The 22799-nt window shown below is 36.7% G+C and overlaps 2 protein-coding genes across 2 annotated transcripts in view; one reads left to right on the forward strand and one right to left on the reverse strand.

Moving 5' to 3' along the window:
- LOC112044342 (ubiquitin carboxyl-terminal hydrolase puf) overlaps positions 1-14369 on the reverse strand; it is a 70493-nt gene extending 56124 nt beyond the window's left edge. Inside the window, exons 1-17 of the mRNA XM_024080161.2 lie at positions 14164-14369; positions 13931-14027; positions 12931-13685; positions 12229-12500; positions 11468-11686; positions 10853-11032; positions 10496-10574; positions 9065-9140; positions 8217-8338; positions 7424-7535; positions 6612-6771; positions 5347-5508; positions 4351-4478; positions 4025-4103; positions 3037-3254; positions 1686-1866; positions 778-928 (exon numbers count right to left, since the gene is read on the reverse strand). Of these exons, the coding sequence (XP_023935929.1) occupies positions 778-928; positions 1686-1866; positions 3037-3254; positions 4025-4103; positions 4351-4478; positions 5347-5508; positions 6612-6771; positions 7424-7535; positions 8217-8338; positions 9065-9140; positions 10496-10574; positions 10853-11032; positions 11468-11686; positions 12229-12500; positions 12931-13685; positions 13931-14027; positions 14164-14206 (3034 nt within the window). The 5' untranslated portion in view covers positions 14207-14369. The remainder of the gene's footprint in view (positions 1-777; positions 929-1685; positions 1867-3036; positions 3255-4024; positions 4104-4350; positions 4479-5346; positions 5509-6611; positions 6772-7423; positions 7536-8216; positions 8339-9064; positions 9141-10495; positions 10575-10852; positions 11033-11467; positions 11687-12228; positions 12501-12930; positions 13686-13930; positions 14028-14163) is intronic.
- A 367-nt stretch (positions 14370-14736) lies between these two features.
- Positions 14737-22790, forward strand: LOC112044345 (dol-P-Man:Man(7)GlcNAc(2)-PP-Dol alpha-1,6-mannosyltransferase). The gene is made up of 8 exons (XM_024080165.2): positions 14737-14981; positions 15052-15184; positions 16237-16410; positions 16926-17079; positions 18371-18515; positions 19295-19521; positions 20210-20350; positions 20648-22790. The coding sequence occupies exons 1-8, from the start codon at positions 14856-14858 to the stop codon at positions 21816-21818; spliced, it is 2271 nt and encodes a 756-aa protein (XP_023935933.1). The 5' UTR covers positions 14737-14855; the 3' UTR covers positions 21819-22790.
- The last annotated feature ends 9 nt before the right edge of the window (positions 22791-22799 follow it).

Raw genomic sequence — 22799 nt, forward strand, 5'->3', positions numbered from 1 at the left:
TGTCTGACAGTCTTTTTGTTGACCAGACATCACGCTGAAACTTCTGAATGAATTTGACACGATGTGCATCATAACACAAAGAAGGTTATAGGATACTTTTTGTCGCGAAAATAAAATTAAAAGGGGTGAAATAGGGGTTGAAAGTTTGTATGGTAAGTCCTTCATTTTTAAAGATACATTTGTAAAAATTGGCATATATACTATAATAAAACTACTAAAAATAATGTAATTCAAGTTTTTTAAAAATTCTACCCCTAAAGGGTTTCATTCACATAAATCGTCCATGTTTCCAGTTATATTTTTATAAAATTATGGACTATTTATTATATATATAATGATAATTATTTCACATGAATGTGATAGTAGTAATAAAAGCTTGTTTGTGTTTCTATAAATAAAATATAATTGTTATTTACAATATTAAGTTTTACATTAAATAATTAAATTAAATACTAAACTAAAACTTACCTATAAATAAAATATAAAAACAACATTCAAAGCTATTATTTACATTTACTTTATATTTTAATAAAAATTTTAATGTTTTGCTGTTAAGTCAATAATAATATATCGAATATTTAAAATGTGACAATGTCATGAAAAAAAAAGTAAATTACCAAAAAGAAATAATATTAAAGAGGTTTTCTTTTTACATATATATTAAACAGACGATAATAGAAAGGGGTGAAATAGGGGTTGAAAGTTTACATCAATTTTCACACAGACGAAATCGCGGGCGTTCGCTAGTTATAAATAAGAACCAATATACTACAATACCTGTGCTATTAGCTCTCAGAGCTATCTTCCACAGGTGATCCATAGCGAGTGTGTGCGGATGCGCGGCGTCCCGCGAGTCGCCCGCGCCGAGCGCCATGCGCGCTAAGTTGCACAGCTGCTGGTACAGGCTCAGCCCCATGATGCTTATCGTCTGTAAGACAGTGTCACTGGGTATTTTGCGGACTGGAGGAGGACCTCCACCATGTACTGTGGGAGTGCAACTTTTACGAGGACCTTGAAAGTGTATAATCCGATTCAAACTTTATGACAATTCGAAACACCGTGCGTTAAGATGTGCAATGCAAATTTTTAGGTGCCATTGTGGCACCACTCTACAGAAATACCACACAAATGCTTTTCTCCCACTCGCAGTCGCCTTTCTGCGCCTTTATTTTAGAGAATTTCATTTATTGCCATATCACATTGCAGAGCAGCGACATCCGCAGTTTACTTCCATTACGTCATAATTTGGAATCAGTCTGTACTGTTATGGATCGTTCGCAAAGTTCTCATGAGCTCATCGGCCAACTTCTGCAAACTGCTGTAGTTTGCGGACTGGCACAAGACTCGGAAAGCCCAGAGGGATATATATGAAGCTGCTACGGACCCTAATGGTGCAGGCGAGTAACGTAAAGCGAGCGAGTACGATCAGGGAAAACATGGAGCAAAGAAAATCAAATTGTAGGGAGTCTAGAAGGCATCCCAGTAAGACCCACGAAGCCACAATAGTTCCACGGTTAAAGGGCTAGGACTCAAACTTAAAAGGAATCAATCCCAGACAAATATTATTAATTAAAAATCCAAATTTGGCTCTGTAACGTTTGTCTGAAATGTTTTTGATGATATTGCAAGGCACAAGGTTCTGATACCACCAACTTCTCAACTTACACCTATGACAAAATACTAACCTCAGGGTCGAGTGTAGGCATTTTCTCGACGTACAGAAACCTCAACGCATCGAGCCCCAACGCGTGCTGGTCCGGCGACTTTGTATGTGACAGCAGCCACGAGTACAGGCAGTCGGCGCACTCGCTCGAGCCGCGCGCCACCAGGCACTGCCACAGCTCCTCTACTTGTTCCACTGTTAACCTGTAATAATCATCATCATCATCATCATCATCATTTCGCCACGATATATCTGGTGACTAGTCTTTCAACTGTCGGGAAGTCGGCAGCGGCTCGGCAATAAATTTTGATTGTCGGATCGCCGAAAACATGTCGAGCAATTGAATAAAAATCGAATTTCGTTATTGATAGAGTTAAGTTTTGTCCACAAAAGTTGTTTTGTTAATTGTAAGACTAACTCGCAACGTGAACATCTCTAGGGCTAGGGACATTATCAACCAATAGCGAGAAGTCCATAATATAGCTCTCTCTTTTGTTGTTATGGGACGAAAAAAAACACTATTTTCCATTCCGCTGCTAATGGTCGATAATGTCTTGCCGTTGAAGCATCCTAGGCCTAATGGTGAGATGAACATTGACAACAAACTAATACCCGCAGGGCATGCAAGAAACACTCCTACAATGTTTCAGTGTTTACACTGGTCACCATAACCTTCAGAACTAGGTTTTGTTTTGTGATAGAAATAAACATGTTGATACATATTTCTTCAGACAAATTGTCACAAAAAGCTACTAATCAATACATATAAATGAAATAGAATTATCTGTCAGTGATTTCAAAATAAATGTCTTTCAAAATAATTCTCAAGTGCTTATTATTAACCACCTAACCTGACTCGAGCTCAGCAGTAAAACATTATGTCCGTGGAACATTTGAAATCTGTGGATTGGAACACGCTCCGCGACGCGCTCGTTCATTGGTACAAATATTATTAACCAAAAAATAATGGCAAAAAAATATTGTAATGCATTTGGCTGCTTAAATAATAACAAGGATCGGATACTAAATAATAAATAATAAATGAAAAAAAAAATTAAATATGTACTTAATTAATAATATCTACCGAATAATTGCTTCGATTTTCTTGTTTATGTTATGTTGTTTAAGTACGTATTTATTTTATCAACAAAGTACGCGAACATAGCCGCGCGTTAAATCTAGTATTAAGTATTTTGACAAGCCTAACGTTGTTTGAATAGATGTAATAAAGACGTAAGTAAATAAAACGGCTCGCTAATAATTTTGTTCGAACTAAATTGCGCCGTATTGTGTTGTAGCGAGAGTCGCTATTTATTTTAATGACGTTGCAGAGTGAATCTTCTGTATTTGTGTGCATTAGTCTATGACATTACCTAAAATGATGCGGCGAGCCCACAGGCGAGAATATAGCCGTGAGGAAGTGCAGGCGCACGGTCAGCTCGGTGATGTGCGCGTAGTGTTGCGCGTCCGTCGCGCCGCCCGTACCGAGCGCGCTCGCGGACAAGTTCGGCGAACGATTCTGCACGTAGTACCGCAAGTCCTCGAGGAAGAGCCTCATCATGCCGCGCTCGCGTTCCGCCCACATAACCACCTGGGGGTAAATTGTTAGCATGAAGAATGGCAATACGGAAATAGTAAGTTAAACAGGATGCGCGTTAATCGAAGGAGCGTCAGCAATGCACTAAAATCTTGCACACAGAGTAACCAGTGGGAGTCTTTACAAGTAACGTGTGAAGCCGGTGCAGCCCATAAAATAAAAACAAATGTCACGCGTCTCCTTGACAATCGCATATACAAACTTTTTTCATAATTTGTATTTCAAAATTTAACACTAACAACAATTATGTAAATTAATATAATAATCAATAATTACCAATAAAAAAATACTCTATCTTATTTCTTTAGTTTTTGTGAAAATTATTTAAAAACATAAGACGCCATTTTTCTTAAATAATATTGAAAGTTACTGATGCGACGCTTCGTGTCGTACAGACTCGAGAATGTATTCGTTTTTGAATTTCGTATTTATGACGGGTACGACACCGACGTGTTCCGTTCCACTCCATCTGCCTATTATTGATTAATCTGTGAGTTCTAAATCAGAATCAATATTCATTTATTTCAAGTAGGCTTAGTTTACAATAACTTTTGAAACATCAAGGTAGACTATTTGTAAAGACTTCCCCACTGGTTCAGAAAGCGGGTCCCGCTGAGAAGAGTCAGCAAGAAACTCAACAGCTCTTTTAAAAAGCCACACAATATTATAATTTACAATTGTTAACATCTAGAATCAACTATTTAGAATCGAACCCAGGACATCCGTTAGGCCGTCAAAAAATCTATGATTAAATAAAACATCACCTGATGCATGTCCATGCCGCGCAGTTGTTGAAATGAGGAGAATAATTTCGGCAATAGTCGTAATGATACTGCTACCGATCTGTCGAAAAAAATGAAATTTCATAATCAATAAACAACATATATTTAAATAGGGATTCTTAAAAATCATTAATAAAAATTAAACGGCTGATCTAAAGACAGTAATGTAAAAAGGCAAATGTAACAAATTAACATCATATATTATTATTTAAATAAATGGAATTTTCTAAATTGAATATATTAGTATGCTAGAAAATTTGAGTAATTTGAAAAATATATGAATGTGAATAAATAAAGTAACTACTAACCTGTGATTCGCAAGATTGTCCAGGCAACCCTCAATGAATTTGATCCTAATAAATTTATCTGTACTAAAACACAGCAGAGCGCAAAGTGCTTTTTCCGCCTCTAGGGCCAAACCTTCGCCTAGTTGTTCCTAGAAAAAAGACAATTAAATTTTTCCAAAACCTTTCATTCGTACTTTAATTCATTAACGTCGTCATTAATTTAAACTTAAGTTTGAATAGTTTTTAAATCATCATCATCATTATCAACCCATATTCGGTTCACTGTTGAGCTCGAGTCAGGTTAGGTGGTTAGGACAAATGGCCAATAGTCCACCATGCTGGCCCAATGCGGATTGGCAAAATTCACGAATTGAGAAATTTCTCTGGAATGCAGGTGTCCTCACGATGGTTTTCCTTCACCGTTTGAGACACGTCATATTTAATTTATTAAAATGCACACAACTGAAAAATTGGAGGTGCATGCCCCGGACCGGATTCGAATCGGATTTTATCTGATTTATTATAAAATGTTCTTGATAACACCTTGACCTCTACCAGGCCCACGAGGACTGAATTATACTTAACTATATAACGCAACGGTACAAAAATTCATAGTGTCGACTAGTTCGATATAAAACAGTTCATACGACTGACAATGGCGCTGTCCTGCAGCAGACATTATAGCAGCGCATTGCCGGACCGGCGCCACGTTGTATTCCATCAGGCACTACGCTTCACCGAGTAGGGGAGTACCGTAAGTAGCAGTGGCGTGCACTTCATACATGCGTTAAAGCAATGCATACCCTAACAAATGATTTGGTAGTGATTATCCAGTGCACATTTTCCCAGTTTGGTTACTAGTGCATACCCTGATCTACAACCCATACAGGTCCCCTTTGTCGTCATACCCCGCACCACTGCACTGCGCAAGCGAGTACTGAGTTATGCTCAGCTAAATAATGTAAATACACGAAGCTCATAGTGGTAGTTGTATATAAAACAGGTCATACGACTCACAATGGCGCCGTCCTGCAGCAAGTCCCACAGCAGCGTGTTGCCGGGCCGGCACACGTCGTCCACGCTGAAGGGAAGCGGCGCGGGCGCGGGCGACGGCGGCCGGGCCTCCAGCGCCGCGCCCGCCGCCGCCACCGCGCCGCCGTACTCTGTCAGGCACTGCGCCTGGACCAATGTTATGTGCATGAGCAATGTCGTCGTTATCAACCCATATACAGCTCACTGCTGAGCTCGAGTCTCCTCTCAGAATGGGGTTAGGCCAATAGTCCACCACGCTGGCCCAATGCGGATTGGCAGACTTCACTCACACAGAGAATTAAGAAATTCTCTGGTGTGCAAGTTTCCTCACGATGTTTCCCTTCACCGTTTGAGACACGTGATATTTAATTTCTTAAAATGCACACAACTGAAAAGTTGGAGGTGCATGCCCGGAATCGGAGACAGAGGAGCAATGTTAATGGAGTTTATTCCTAAAGAATCGATTCTTGATATATAGCCCCTGGTGTGAAAAAATATGGGCAGTAAAATTCGATGAACGAATGACAGCGTTTCGTTTTTTGTGCGCAACCTATTTTGTGCACGCTGTTGGCGAGCGCGCACGCCGCAGCCTGCTGTTCATCGGTTGCACACCTTTCACTTTTCTGGTGTAAGTATTGAGACGTAAATAATGTATGCTGCGGGGCAACATACACCTATTTAGACAGTCGATCTGAAAAAACCCAATCCGTGCGTCAGAGCTGACACACATATTTTTTTCTAAGGTTCCGAGCATGTACTTACGAAAACGGAACCCTTATAAGATCTCACGCAGCCTAATTGAAAAGAGATGGGAATTACACGAATAGTTTAAGAAACTAAAAAACACGCTTGATACCCATATCATGGGGGTCCATATCAAATAGCCTGTTCGCCATCTTGGACGTTCGCCATATTGTATTTAAGACACGCGACTATTTTTCAGTATTCCTGACAGCAAAACTTTTCATTTGATATCCATATCATGGGGGTGATTTTCAAACGGCCAGTCCGCTATCTTGGGGAGGCCGCCATATTGGATTTGTAATGACGTTTCTGAGCTAGTCATGTATTATCATTAGAATTCAGAGCGTGTGCAAAATTTCATCATAATCAAAGACTGGGAAGTGGGTCAAATTAAGATTGCAAGATTTTCTTACATACAAATAAAGCTAATATAGGCATGTTAAAAACCGTTAATGATATTCGAAAAGCTATGTCCGAATGGAGACTAAGGGTGTATTCACACTAACCTGCGCAGCGAGGCGGGCCAACTCTTCCTCACAAGCCGAGTCGTCCTCGTCCAAGTCAGGTAAGTGCCTGTGCGAGTGCGCTGACAATGCGGACGAAGCGCTGCCCTCCTCTTCCTCGCGTCGCTTGTAGCTTTCCATTAGTCGAAGCTCCATTAATCTTCTAGAAAAAAATGATAATCAACAACTTTTCAAAATCAAGAGGACGATGATGATGAATTTTTTATAAATTATATCCAGGTAACCCTTAAATTTGATACTCATAAATAACTTGCCTACCATAGTAAATTTAGACTGACAGTAGTTACCCATGCATTTAAGTTCACGTCAAATAACTTTGCCGCTTTGAAATCCTCTTTCCATACATCCACCAAACCATTAAGTAGCGGATGGCTGTGAATTCATCCATATGAAATTCGATGAAAACTTTCATTCCACTTTTATCCCTATTACAATTTTTAACCCAATTATACTTTATATTAGTAGTTAGAATACAATGAATTATGAAAGTTCTCGAAATTCGTTCCATACAAAATGTCTAAGAAAATGCAAAGCCATTAAGTAGCAAATGGCTGTGACTTCATCTGCGTGTAATTGGATGAAAACTTTAATTCCCATTATATCCCTATTACAATTTCTAAGCCCCACTATACTTTACATTAGTAGAAAGAATGCACTGAATTATGAAAGTTCTCAAAATTATTTTTATACACAATGTCTGAGAAAATGGATTTTGTACATACACTTTTTCTCCTGAGGATTCTTGATAATGATGATAATATATAATAGTAGGGAAGTTCCTAAATAACCCTTACCTGGCATCTACATTTTCACATAGAAGTTGACAGTGAGCTGTATCGCTGCCTGAAGACTCTTCTTCCACTTCAGAGACTGATTCTGCAAGCTCTGCTGCCTTCAGCTGCGTTGCTATAGGTCGAAACAGCAGTAGATTAACATTTTATTTGATTAACAGTTTTCAGGGTTTTCAGGCTTTTATACTGGGTTGATTATACAAGACATACTCATACAGATATTATGGAAAATTATTATAATACATTTTGAAAAAATAAGTTTGGCTGTGCACACTTTAAATTTTTTTTCTTATATTGATAATTCAGCACCTCTCATACATTTATACCAGCAACTTTGTAACTATAAAGAGTAGACACAAGTTTTATACCAATTTGCAAACCACCATGAATGTATAACTTTTTAAAATGATAGTACACTTCAGTTCCATACATTTTTTTAATCAGGTCATCTTAATGAAAGAAAAATAATTCTTGCACTCAAAACTTCTTCTACAAAACAAATAAGACATTATTTATAAAAATAGTATTATAATACATTGGTAATTTAATCCGTAATGTTTAACAAAAATCAGATCTTTAAAATCTTAATTACAGCAGCTACAGCATTGAATAAACTGATTCAGGATAGAAAATTATTAAAATCCCGAAAAAAAAATATAACTTGGTCACTCTACGCGTTTATAGAAAACTATTCAAATTAGATAATTAGTTGGTGCATCTACCTTTTGCATTAAAACCATTAATTACGGGACACCCTGTATATTAGTGAGGTTAATTGTATGTATATTGCACTCACGGAAATGCCTGTTCTTGCGCGGCTTGCGCGTGGTACGCTTTTTGTAGAGCTTCTTACGCGGCCGCAGCACCTCCTCGGCGCCGCTGCTGGCGCTGCCGCTGCTGCCCGCGCGCTTGTTGCGTCTGCGGACGTATACAAGCGTACAGGACGTTAGCTAAGCAACCGTTGTAATAAAGCCAGGGGCGTAGCTACCGCCGTACCAGCCGTATCAATGATACGGGACCCCGGACTTCTTACGTGTAAAAGTAAAAATTTGTAAAAGTAATCTACAATATTACTTAGTGTGGGTGGTGCTTCCCAGAGAAAAAAACATACAGCCTCTTAAGTGTAAAAGTAAACATTTGTAAAAAGTAATCTACAATATTACTTAGTGTGGGTGGTGCTTCCCAGAGAACCCTTACAAAAAACTGCAGAAATGAAAAAATTTAAAAGAAATACTTTATGGTAGAGTAAATCAATACCAAAGAGATTTTTCGGGATTTGCCGCTCGTCTATTGGGCCCCCAACTAATTTTGATACATGGCCCCTCTAAGGCACGCTACGCCAATGAATAATGCTATGAAGTTTAATAGAAGTGTAGCTCTTTTGTTTTTTTCTTGTCGTATTACTTTACATTTAACAAAATATAATATTAGTATGTAATTATTTAAATGTATATCATTATTAGATATACACCACTTGTATAAGTTTTAGTTAAATCTCACAATATTTCTCACAATATTGGTAGAGATCGCTACTAAGCGATAAGGCCGTCTTTTGTATATTACTTATTTCTTTATTGTGGTGTGCAAATAAGGTTAAATAAATAAATAAAATATAAATAATCAATGTATACTTATTACACTTACTTTTGACAAGACTTTAAAGTGGGACATTCTTTTTTTGTGAGCTCGTCCCCTCCCCGCAGCCACTCCTGCTGCTCAGCTGGGAAATAATCATGTTATGACATATAATTGTGTGTATGTTAGTTAGTAAAACACAATAGTATTAGCGAACGCCCGCGACTTTATCCACGTGGAAATCAATGTAAACTTTCAACCCCTATTTCACCACTTTAGGGATTGAATTTGAAAAATTCTTGAATCACATTATATTTCGCATTTTCTTTATGATATATGAACAAATTTTTAAAAATGTAACTCGACTAAAACAGACGGCCTTTCCATACAAACTTTCAACCCCTATTTCACCCCCCTCTATTTTAATTTCAGGGTCAAAAAGTAGCCATGTTTTGCCCCAAGGCCCCATTTACCTTTATACCAAAATTCATCAGATCAGTTAAGCCGTGAAAAAGTAACAGACATTCAGATAGATAGACAGACAGACAGACAGACTTTCGCATTTATAATATTAGCATAAGTGTAATTATATTAAGAAACTAGCTGACGCCGCATGATTTTACCCGCGTGGTTCCCGTTCCCGTAGTAATAAAGGGATAAAATATAGCCTATAGGCTTTCTCGATTAATGGGCTATCTAACACTGAAAGATTTTTTCAAATCTGACCAATAGTTCCTGAGATAAGCGCGTTCAATCAAACAAACAAACTCTTCAGCTTTATTATATTAGTAAAGATTAAGCTTTACTTGTGATATAAAGTGCTTCTTTTGTTGTTTTATAATTATTTATTATTATTATTATCATCATTATTATTATTATTATATTCTCTCTCATTTATTTATTACTTCTTTTTTTTTAAATTTTTAACAATATAAGTATAAAATACAAAACATTATTAAAAATTTATAAAAAAAATTCACCCTCCCGCTGCGGGACATTTGAGTGCCCAAGCAACCGGTGGTCAGGGCTCCAGAGTGAGGGCTCCTCACAATACGCGCCGTCTCAAGAATCACTGCCTTTTGTATCCGACTCTTGATCCAACAGTTAAGCGAAAGCTTCTTAAGGTGTTGGTCGAAGCTTTTCGCTATAAGACCATTGACTGAAACAACTATCGGAACAATAATAGTTGACTCAACATTCCACATGGCGGTAATCTCGTGAGCAAGGTCGAAGTATTTTGATACTTTTTCCTTTTCGGCTTTAACCAGATTATCGTCATGTGGAACCGTAATATCAACAATTATTGCACGACGCACTGACCGATCGACTAGCACTATATCAGGTCTATTGGCTATTATTATTATTATTTATTTATTTATTATCTATCTATTCTATTTATTATTATTATTATTATTTCAATCTTAAAAATTAAAGTCTACATATAACTTTAGTAGTAAAAGTGGAAACTTATTTTTTATATATTATTTGAAAGTAAATTACCAGTAAGCTCTCTCTGATGTTTACTTTGTTTGCGCGGCGTGGGTCCCGCGTCTTCGCCTGATGTACTTAATTCCTCGCACTAGAACAAAATATGTAACATTTGTTATTGATCTCTAAATCAAAGGACCGCAATTCCGAAACAAAGTTTCGCTGGCTAAGAGATCTCTGAATGATTCAATCAGAAATGAAGTTTAGTTAATGAACTTATGACATTAAACGTGACACAGGGAGCTGTACATGCTGGTTATAGGCGGCACAGGATTACAGGATTATTGTTTTCAGAAGCAAACAAAGCTTACAAAAGGCCAGTATCCAGCAGTGAATGTTCATTAACTGATATGATGGGGATGACATTACCGGGTCATCGTCAGAGTTGGTCTGGTCCATGCTGACGCTGGCCTCGGAGGACGAGCGGTGGTGCGGTTTGCAGGCAGGCGGCGCCAGGCGCGGCGGCTCGGGCGCGGGGGACGCGGCGCCCGCCCCGCAGCCCCCGCGCGCCCACATCGCGCGCATTAGTGCCGACGCCAGGTATAGACTCTAGACGGTACAATTGAAAATTATAACTTTTTATATTCTCACAACTTAACGTTCACTGCGTTACGGGGTCAATCAACCCCGAATCGCACCACAGATAGTCTTAGTATGGGATTGATCGACCCCGTACTGCACCAACGAGTTAAATTAAGAATTAAAAAAAATAATCAAGCATCAATATTAGTCTATTTTAACAACCACCACATCAATAAATGATTAGGATTATTTGACATGCTCTGTGAAAAATGGGGGTTTATAATCCCACCAACTACTTATCTTTGAGCTGAGAATTTTTAACAATGTGAAACATAATTCTAACAAAAATCATGAGTTTTAGCCATTTCAGTTACTATTACAACAACATAGTATACAACTGAATATTGGAAACAAATCAGTTAAATTTCAGCTAATATGTATAAAGAAATTTTAATTTCACACCTGTTCAGTATGCTCCTTGGGCGGTAATGCACAAAGGAGGCTGTATAAATGTGCACATGGTTTGGGAGCCAGTGCTCTGATGAACCCCGGCAGCAGGTCGTACACCTGTCGTCCGCAGTGCTTCAGCTGAGCGGCCGCCCATACTAGCTCCACGTGCTCGGGCGTCACGCGACCTTCCACTGCCAGGAACTTTAGTATCATGTGCGACTGTTTGATTACCTGCAATATTAATTATACTATTTATTATCTAGACTAGATGACGCCGCGCAGTTTCACCCGCGTGGTTCCCGTTCCCATGGGAATATGGGGAAAATATATATAGCTTATAGCCTTCCTTGATAAATGAGCTATCTTACACTGAAATAATTTTTCAAATTGGATCAGTAGTTCCTGAGATTAGAAACTCTTCAGCTTTATAATACTAGTATAGATGACAGATATTTTGTTAAATTTGAAATTCTACACCACATTAAGCCATAAGAGTTAAGGTTATATTGATATTTTTTGGACTTTACTGTATACTTCACCTTTGTAGTATGCCTGACATTACACTATCATTAAATTTTTGCCAAAAAATCATACCAAATTTGGAGATATTGAGGTTGATTTACTCCACAGCCAGATCTCCATATTTTGTTAGGGTAGTATAGAAAAGGTACACCTTTCAGTTTGCCTCAAATATCTAACCAAAGGCTCCAGTTACCGTGTCACTAAACATTTTATTACAGAGCTACGTACACCTGCAAAAAAATATTGCTTACCTCTACATGTAAATTGGGTCCAAACAGATGTTCAATGATATTGTTAAAGCTCAACCAAGCGGCCAGCTGTTGACCTGCTACCTCAACATCTGCAGCAGTCTCGCCTGCACATAGCTCGTTGTGTGCAGCTATATGTGCATTTATTTGAGCCACTCCAGCCAGTCTCATTGTTAGAGTGCTACTGTTGAAGTATTTGAACGCCAACGCGAGGCCATCCTCATCAAAAGCTAACGGTGCATCTAGCGGCTCTTTCCCAGCACCCCACATGAAATCTGTCACATCAAAGTTTAAAATCAACACTAGTGTCATGTATGAAAAATATTAAGTTCATAGATAAATTGAAGAAGAATATCATTTCATTTTTTTTAAAAAGCTCTAGAATGAATAGCAATTCAATTAAAATATTCTTAAAACCAATACTGGACACTTTATTTTTTTAAGCTGGGAATCTTTGGAACTTATGAATGAACTTTACATTTTCAAAAATGTAAATGAAATGTAAAATTCATTTATAAGATATACTCATAGCTTTCTTTTACATTATAATAGGTAAAAAAATTATAGCACTGTAACATTTTATGATCAATTAAAATAATGAGAATGTGCATTTCATCTCAAGTTCACTAGGGTTTATAGTTTTAATCACTCTATTTAAATACACAGGGGAGAATATGAGTAATAAATAAAATTATCAATTCTCACCGGCCATTGATTTAACTGCTGGCACTCTTAAATCTTTGTCCTCCAAACTGCACATGTACTTTAATATCTTACTTCTCAATGGCATAAAAAGTTGAGCCACTGCTCTAAAATTCAACCATAATTTCAAATTGCCAACAGCTGCCACTATAGCGTGTGCCATGGACAAAGGTAAACTAGCGGGTGTTGCGCTCTCAAACACTGATGTCATGGCACAAACACCACCTAACTTACAAAACAGACTAACATTCCTTAATAAATATGCAGGGATTTCTGTATCATGAAGATCGCAGTATGAACTCAAGTTGGATATTTCCTGTGCAGACAAGTCATCTAAACGGCTCAGAGTTGTGTGTTTACAGGCTACATATAAAGGAAAATTTAGAAGGAATATTTTTGAGACTATATGCATTAACTTCTCTTTTTGTTGCATTGACCAAGGCTCGTTTGAGTTTGTAGTCTCAGGTTTATCACTAACTGCTTCATCCTCAACCGTTTTGGTGGCTTCTGTTGGTTTTGTACTGTCTGTTTCCTCACTATCTTCTTTCTGTTTACTGGTTTCTTCATCAGTTTTTGCAACAGGTGCAACATCTTGCTTCGGTGCATCTTGATTCTCAGGTTGTGATTGTGTTTTAGCTGATTCAATTAAATCATCTTTTAACTGTTTGAGCTGACATACTGATAGACAAAGTATACTTTGCACCACAAGATAGAATCTCTCGAAGTTTTTTGCATCTCTATAACAGCACATGCATTGCCTGAAAATGTTTATTTATAATTTTATAACTACCAATATAAAATGCAGAAAATTTATTTCAATTGTAATATATTCCGTATTGTGTATCCAAATAGAAATACTACATTATCATATTAAATACTTTTTAGTAGAACACTCTGAAGACAGAATATATATTTGTCTCAATCTATGTTATTAAAAATTTACAGATGACCAACCTAACATATTCTTAGTGTATTCTATAGTGTTCTGATACAAAATAATTACCTTTGAGGCCAAGAAAGTATATAATTTAACACAGTTTCTAGCTCCGACTGGCTTATTGTTGGGTACTGAGACACATCATCGGTTAATCTTGTTTCACCTACAATGTAAATAAATAATTCCAATACAATGTTATAAAAATTTGCATTATCGCTTCAAGTAAATAACCGAAGTTAGACCGTTGAATTTTATGTAAAAATAAGTAGACCAGAAAATTTCGAAACAATGTAACTTACAATTGACTAAAAGCTGTGAAAACTCCGAACAAACATCACACATTCTCAATGTTTTGTGTCAATATGAAGCGAAATATTGTTAAAATATTATCGCAACTGTTATTATGTTTAAAATATTGATCATCATTAATATTTTCGTATCAGAAAACGAACACTGCCTCACAAATGTCACAGAATCGTTCCACCATTGTTGACGATGTTGTCAAAGCAGCGTTTTGTTATGTTGTAATATAATTCATTATTTATTAAAATAATTCAAAGTTTATGAAAAAAAAAAAGCTATTTATTACATTTATAATTAAGTTATTCATGTGAATTTATTTCAAATCATTACTTACAATCATATAGAAATAAGTTAAATGCATATTGATGTGAAGTTTATGTTTTTAGATGTAATGTAAATTGGATTAAATAAGTAAATGCAAAAATTAAACGAAGACAGTGGAAAGATTCGTTCAGAATTTAGGCGCATAAACAGTTCGTTCAGTAACAGATAACCAAATAACTAGAATCCAGGAAATAATGCTATTTAAAAAAGAATATGTTTTGTTATTGTGTCAACTTTGACATATTGTGACGTTTTAGAATTCCGTTTGACGGATCCGGGAATAGAATTTTAGAATAAATTTGTGATATTTATTATGAGCGATGGGTTAGGCTTGAAATTTTATAGGTTTCCTAAATAAAAAGAAATGGTTCAGTTACTCTATATTATCGCCAGTTTGCATGTGCTGCTGTGTCCATTTACGAAAGTCGAGGAAAGTTTCAATATCCAGGCCACCCATGATATTTTGTACCATCGGTTTAACCTATCTGAGGTATATGAGGTATTCTAATTTTGGAGTCATACGTTGCGCACTCCGGTTGTTAATATTCTATTTTTTCCAGTACGATCATAATGAGTTCCCGGGTGTTGTGCCGCGCACTTTTGTCGGGCCACTCGCGATATCGGTGCTGTCTGCACCAGTCGTCGGAGTGTTGCACTTATGCGGCATAACAAAGTTTTGGATGCAATATGTTGGTGCGTACTAATATTTAGTCATAGTAAATCTCTCACTACACCAAGCTAATTAATTATAGTACCATAAATCCTTCACTCTTTTATAAATAAACACTCTTGCATTTATTGTATTGTATGATCACGTGATGTGAGCGTAAGTGACGATTACTTATCGCCAAAGATCTATTTAAATAATATAAACCCCATTTAAATCTGATCAGTAAAATTTGAGAAAATTGTGGGTAAATGCATTCTGATATATGAAGAACTGCATACTGAGATTTATAGTTTAGTCATACCATTTTGTTTTTGCTCTACAATAACTACTAATCTTGCTGAGGACTCATCACAATGGAAGCTGTAACATTTACTCTAACTATGTCTTCCGATCAGACCTGAAAGAGTTCTCACTTAAAGACATTAAAGAAAACTTACAATTCTTTGCCACAAAAATGTCAGAAGGTACTCCTCTTATGCAGACTCTTTAACTAACAGATTATTGTTCAGCTCATAGACTACTAATGTAAATTTTTCTTTTAAAAATATAAGTTTTTGTATTTTTAAATAAAAACTTTTCTTTAACAATTGCTATTGTTTATTGCCCAGGACACCCTTTGTGTGAAATCTTGTTTTTTACAAATCCTGAGTGAAAAAAGAGTTTATTCTGTTTTTAAAAAGTAGCTGTTTTGCTACAATGTCCTATTTTTCTCTATACCAAATTTCATTTAAATTTGTTCAGTAGTTTATCCATGAAAAGGTAACAAAAAGAGACTGACTTCGTTTTGAATTCATAATATTAATATGGATAAATCAGTTATAAGTTTCTTCAGTAAAATAGATAAATAATATTTGAAGTTATAGACTGGTGATACTCGTAGTCAACCAATAATGGCAGAACACGAAATCTCTCTTTTGTCCAATTGCTACAGAAAAGAGAGCGATATTTCGAGTTCTGCTGGTTCACTATTGGTCAACATCTAAATTCTGTCCTCATCATGCAAATTTTTGGCCTATTGAATGCCAATTATTAAAAATTACATGTAATAAACTTATGTGAATTATCTAATTTACAGTGAGGCTGACACTGGCCCTGTTAGTAATAGCAGCATGGAACAGACTCCGGAATGCTCTGCAGAAGCAGTTTGGCAACACATTCTCATGGTGGTTCAGTGTGATCAGTGTGACGCAGTACCACTTCATGTTCTATATGAGCCGTCCATTACCTAATATTTTAGCTTTACCTCTTGGTAAGTGGGAGTTACATAAATGCAACTTCTGAAGTAGTTCATTATGTGTAATATATTAAATATAAAATTTTAGCAACCAATTTTAGTGTGTAGTTTACTAAAAAGCAATCACAATAGATAATGATTAAGGTCTTTAAGGGCAAAAAGAAGTGTAAGTTATAGATATATCACAACATTTCTGGCATTTGTTAGTAGTTTGCAGCACAACACTTGACCAGTCTATGTTATACTATTCTCTGAACTCTACAATCATCATTTATGCAGTGCTAACTTTGTTGATATGGCATCAATGTAATTTAAATTGATTTAGCACACTTGGTTCACACAAACAAAAAGGCCTGCACAATTTATACAATTAGCTTATAACATTCCTTAATTATTTAACTGCCAAATCCAAAAATAATTTTCAAACTATTCTGGTAGTACAAGAAATTAGCCCAGTGAATTAAACTAATGTTCAGCTTTACAATTATATTTCCAGTTTTAAAATTATATTTTATGTGTATATGTTTCAGTTCTTGTAGCTATGGAAGGATGGCTGTTGGGGAAACATAAACAATTTATAATTATGGCTGGAGCCTCTATTATAATATTTAGATCCGAGCTGGCAATGCTGTTTGGATTATATCTTATTATAGATTTATTTTTCAAGAAAATTGACGTGGGATCGTAAGTTACAGATAAAGAGTTACTTTATAGACAGAGAGCCAGTGACAGCCAGACTTTCGTTATTTTATAAAAGCTTAAAATTTGTCAGCTTATGCTCCTATTATAGATGAGTACCGTAACCAACTATGGAGTTTGGACCATGGTGGCTTTGGGAGATAGCAGGTTGCAAGGATCCAGAGCCTCAACCGCCTAAGTATAAAGTATAATATTTTTATCAGCATATTATGACAAATGGGGATATCCCATTCGCCAAACACGTGGCTTTATGGCAACCCTTCTGAGATTCTTGAAGTTTCAAATTAAATAATGTTTTTTGTAGGGTTGCCGCAAAGCCAAGTGACTGACGACTGGGAATATAATTTCTCATATTATGCAGAGGAAAACGTAAAATAAAACACTTTATACTTATACGGTTGAAGGTCTGGATCCTTGAAACCTGCTACCTTCCAAAGCCACCACAGTCCAAACAACATAATAGGCTACCATACTTACATAATATCTGACAAACTTTCCGCTTTTATAAAATGCCGAAGGTCTGAGGTTCACAGGCTCTTAGTCTATTATACTTAGATTTAAGACTTTAAAAACAAAACATGCAGTGCATAGCATCAGTATTCATTTGGAAATGCCAGAAGAAGATGGTTTTACCATCAGACATTTGGGCTGATTGTTTTTCCTTTGTAATTATTATTATTAATGTTTTTTGCTGGTGCCGCTATTATTGTTGGCATATCCAATAAATAAATATATCTGGAGTTAAAGGGCAAACTATTGCCTCGAATATTAAGCACTCTGCACCTATCAACATACATAACATATGTGACAAACATACTCTTATATGAAAAAGTCAGCCAATTTTTTATGCAATAATAAATGAAGGTCAGTTTGATCAGTGAAACATTAATGATATTAACTATGAATGAAAATAAGGCATCATCATCATCATTATGAACCCATATTTGGATCAATGCTGAGCACAAGTCTCATCTCAGAATGAAAGGGGTTAGGCCAATAGTCCACCACGCCGGCCCATTGCGGTTTGGCAGACTTCACACACATAAAGAATTAAGAAAATTCTCAGGTATGCAGACTTCCTCAGGATGTTTTTCGTTTTTCGTGATATTTAATTTCTTAAAATGCACATGACTGAAAAGTTGGGAGAAGCATGCCCCAGACCGGATTCGAATCCGATTTCGACGCCCTTCAGAATCGGAGGCAGCGTCATATCCACTGGGCTATCAGTGACTCATGACTCATGAAAATAAGACATGACAAACATAATTTTTTTCAGTATTTTAAAGACAGCAGTGCCAGCAGGTGTGGCACTGGTAGCACTGACAGTGCTGGTGGACTCGGTGTTCTGGAGACGGCTGCTGTGGCCCGAGGCTGAGGTGTTCTGGTACAACACCATTCTGAACAAGAGCTCCAATTGGGGTGTATCCTCTATAATGTTTCAGTTTTTTATTGAATTAAAATGAATAAAATAATCATTTTAATATTAAAATGGAACCGACTTCAAAGACATTAGACCAAACTTCAAAACCGCCTCCACCAGGCTTCGTACCAGCTACTTTAGCCTACAAGCCAAGTAGGCCCCTTATACTGCACTTTTTGCCAACCCAGACTGTTTTCACGGCTGGCGACAGCAACCACGGCCGGAAGGTTAATCCTTGATACCGTTTTCACCACGCCCCGACGGGTCGTGAGTGAAGGATTAATCCGGTATTAATCTCATAACTCTATATTTTACAATATATCCTTCATCATCATGTCAGCCGATGGTCGTCCACTGCAAGACATAGGCCTTTTGTAGGAACTTCCAAACATCACTATACTGAGCCGCCTGCATCCAGCGAATACCTGCGACTCAACCAACACTGCACTTTCTGGTACGGGGCCGCCATTCCAGCACCTTGGGACCCCAACGGCCATCGGCTCTTCGAACTATGTGCCTCGCCCATTGCCACTTCAGCTTCTTCTGCGGATCTCCTCATTTCTGATTTGATCACGCAAAGATACTCCTAGCATAGCTCGTTCCATCGCCCGCTGTGTGACTATGAGCTTTCTTATGAGGCCCATAGTTAGCGACCAAGTCTCGGAACCATAGGTCATCACTGGTAACACGCACTGTTCAAAAGTTTTTGTCTTCAGGCACTGAGGAATTTTGGACGAAAAGATATCGCGAAGTTTTATTTCCTTACATATACTGAAACAGACATCGCCATTCCTCTGGTACTTCTACTCAGCGCTGCCCCGCGGTCTCGGCCCCAGCATCGTGCTGTTACCTATAGGCATGTACTTGGACCGACGCATAGTGCCCGTCGTGGTGCCAGCCGTAGTGTACATACTGCTCTTCTCCTTCCTGCCTCACAAGGAGCTGAGGTTTATAATCTATGTGTTCCCGTTGCTCAATGTTTCGTCAGCCGTCACTTGTTCCTATGTGTAAGTATTTAAATACAACCTTTTGTGGGCGTTTTTATTTATAGTTCTATACTATTTTAAAGGGGTAAAGTTTGTGGGTGTAATCTCTGGATCAATTGAACCGATTTTGAAAATTCTTTTTCTTCTAGAAAGCCACGTTATTTGTGAGTGTCGTAGAGTATATTTTATCCCCCGTTCTCCTAGAAACGGGAACTACGCGGGTCAAACTGCAGGGCCAGTTACCAGTTACATACGTTTCATTCCGATCGGCGTGTTTAACACTACTTTTATTCTAGTAAAATATAAGATCTCTATTACGCTTTGCTACTGTCACAAATGTTTATATGAACGCATTTCGACAAGAATAAAAATACGACGATCGGCATGCGTTGCAATAAAGGCGTTAACTTGCATTTGATTTGTTTCTAACTGATCATATATGTTTAAGAGGTACTGCCCCTCTACATATCAACCTTTTGGTAAAGGATCTGCTCTAAGGATTTTGTTTCTTGAAATGAATATTTTTAAAAAAGGTTTATAATATATAAAATGTGAAGATACGAAAAAAATGCCTAAATAAACATTTTGTTCATACTTTATTACCACATTTGTACATCATTTGTCTTGCATATATGACTAGTATGAAATAGGGCAAAGTCAGTGCCAATAAAAATTCCTTGTGTTTAAAGAAAAACATTTTTTTTTCCAGATATATCAGACGGACGAAAGCACCCATTTACGAATTACTTTTTTGGGGAATAGTGATGATAATGATATGCAACATCGCGTTTTGTGTGGCACTCACGTTGGTGGCTATGACCAACTATCCAGGGGGAGTGGCTATGATAAGGTAAAATATACAACTTGTTTACATACAAACTTGAAACTTCTAACCCCAAGAAAATCTAGGATCGAATTTCTAAAACGAGCAAATAATATTAAGTAGTAAATATTCAATTGTATAGTATATTTTGCATAAGTTTATGGAAATAATCTTTTAAGATGTCGAAAAACGGTTAAATTAAATTTTCGCAACAGAATTAATAAAACTTTGAAAAAATAATTATAATTATGAAATTCATTAAAGTATTTTATTATTTCTGAATATAATGGAATTGGAGGGTATATTGACTTTATTTTTTTACAGATTTCACAAAGTACTTAAAAATGAACCATACGTCCACCTACACATCAGCAACCTGGCGGCGCAGACCGGCGTCACACGGTTCACACAAATAAACGACCATTGGACTTACAGCAAAAACGAATCCTTGTCAGTAGATCAACTACAATCATTTACACATTTACTCGTGGAAGCAAAGAGTAAATATTCACCTAACCTTAAAGCATTCATGCAAACACATATAATTTTAGATAGCATCGAATCATTTTCGCAAATCACAATGAATTATAAATTAATACCGCCGGTTAAAATTAAAACGAAACCAGCCATATTCATATTAGAAAGAAAGAATTTTAGAGATTCTTCACATTCCCATATAGATACACAAAAGGCAAAAGAAGTACAATACTATGCAGAAGATACGGAACCCAGTCAAGTGAGTGTAGAGGAAATAGAGATAAATAATATTGACTTAACCGAGGAATTATTTGATGAACCTGAAATAGAGTTAGTTGTCAAAGAAGATATAGATGTATCAGAAGCAATTGAAAGTGTTAATATAATCACCCCTGAGGAAATCACAGTAACAGTAGTCAATGATATTGATAATGACAGCACGTCGTTGGAAGAAATGGAAGAAAATCTAGTGAAAACTATCACATCTAAAAAACTTGCAGATGATATAAAAACATTTACTAAACAAGAAAGAAAGAAGAGAGTTATAGCAAAAATTAAATCGGAAACACGCAGGGAAGTTGTCGCATCTGCCAAAGAGAAATTAAAAGAAATAATGAAACGACATAAACATATCGCAGAAGAGCTCTCTGATATCGTATCAGATGATGTAAAGACTGAAGTAGTGCAAGAGGAAGATGGTAGAGGCGATGTACCCGATAGTGAATTAACACAGAATGAAGAAACTGTCACTGAAGAAGTTAAACAAACTAGTATTACCAACTCTGCAGAAACTATTACCGAGTTAAATAATCCCGTTAATAATCAAAACATCAATATTGATTCTATTGTAGAAGAGGTAATCGTTCGTTTATTGGACCGTAAATTATACGACGACAAAACTATACCAGAAGACATTAAGATTGAAGACAGGCTGACGATCCAAAGAATTGTTGAAGAAATCCTATCTGAAAGAATGAATTACACAAAAACAGAAAATGAAACAATGGATAAGAAATAACATAAATAACAATAGTAACTGGAAACTGGTGATCTCTATATGAATTATATGTGTTGTTATAAAATAACAGCTAATTTATGGAAAAAGAAAGCTTATTGGCAACTTTTTAGTAATGTAATGATATTGACATGGCATATTTTGTATCTACTTCAAACGAAAGACCAGTGCGAATATTTGGCTTTAAAGTGTCGAGTGGGCTAATACTAGGCAGTGAGAAACGTGCATATCTTTTTATAACTAGCGAACGTTCGCATGGATATATAAGTATTAAACTAATGAACCTTCCTCTAGAATTGCTCTATCTAATGATGAAATGAAACAGCATTAAAATCTGTTGTGTAGTTTTAAAGATTTAAACGCACAAACGGCGGAAGCGACTTTGTTTCATACCATGTTGTGAGACGAATATCTTAGCATTCCATGGATTCACCGTGCGGGTGCCGGGTCCATCGCGTGGTAGAGAGGAAAACTCCAGGCAGAGTCCTGAACTTGTGACTACAGGATGTAGGGTTAAGGAATTCCTTGACGATCGATCAACTCTCCCCCCGTTCTCTGCTCGTGTTGTTCTCCCTGCCTAGCCAAATTTGGTAAGATCCTATTAGAGCAGCTTTGGATACTCGTTCTAATATAGAACTAGTTCACTAGTATCTGCTAACTAAGAAGTTGAAAGTTGCAAGTCACAATCGTGTAGGATTTACGCGTCATTAATATTAATTACGCCATTTTTATCGTGTATAAAAACCAAATATAATACTGGCCTGAATAACAACTTTGTTACTTAAGCGTGTGTTAAAATTGCGTATTTATCTGATTTATAATGTAGCTAATAAGTTGCCAAATGCGTAATCGTGTCTATTGTGAAAGAGTAATTGCAATGTTTGTAAATCACACGTGTATAAGTGCCAAATTAACTTTGTTATTAAATTATTATCACAACTATGTAAGTATGTTAATAAAATATTCTATTAAAAATTGGCTTTT

Source organism: Bicyclus anynana, chromosome 21 (assembly GCF_947172395.1).
Source record: "Bicyclus anynana chromosome 21, ilBicAnyn1.1, whole genome shotgun sequence".
Lineage (NCBI taxonomy): Eukaryota > Metazoa > Arthropoda > Insecta > Lepidoptera > Nymphalidae > Bicyclus > Bicyclus anynana.

What these genes read in the sequence shown, in the direction of transcription:
- LOC112044345 (XM_024080165.2), top strand. Translation starts at nt 14,856, where the DNA reads ATGGTTCAGTTACTCTATATTATCGCCAGTTTGCATGTGCTGCTGTGT. An exon ending in GTTTTGGATGCAATATGTTG is followed by an intron (nt 15,185 to 16,236) that starts GTGCGTACTAAT and finishes TCTAATTTACAG; the next exon opens with TGAGGCTGACACTGGCCCTG. An exon ending in GCCGTCACTTGTTCCTATGT is followed by an intron (nt 19,522 to 20,209) that starts GTAAGTATTTAA and finishes TTTTTTTTCCAG; the next exon opens with ATATATCAGACGGACGAAAG.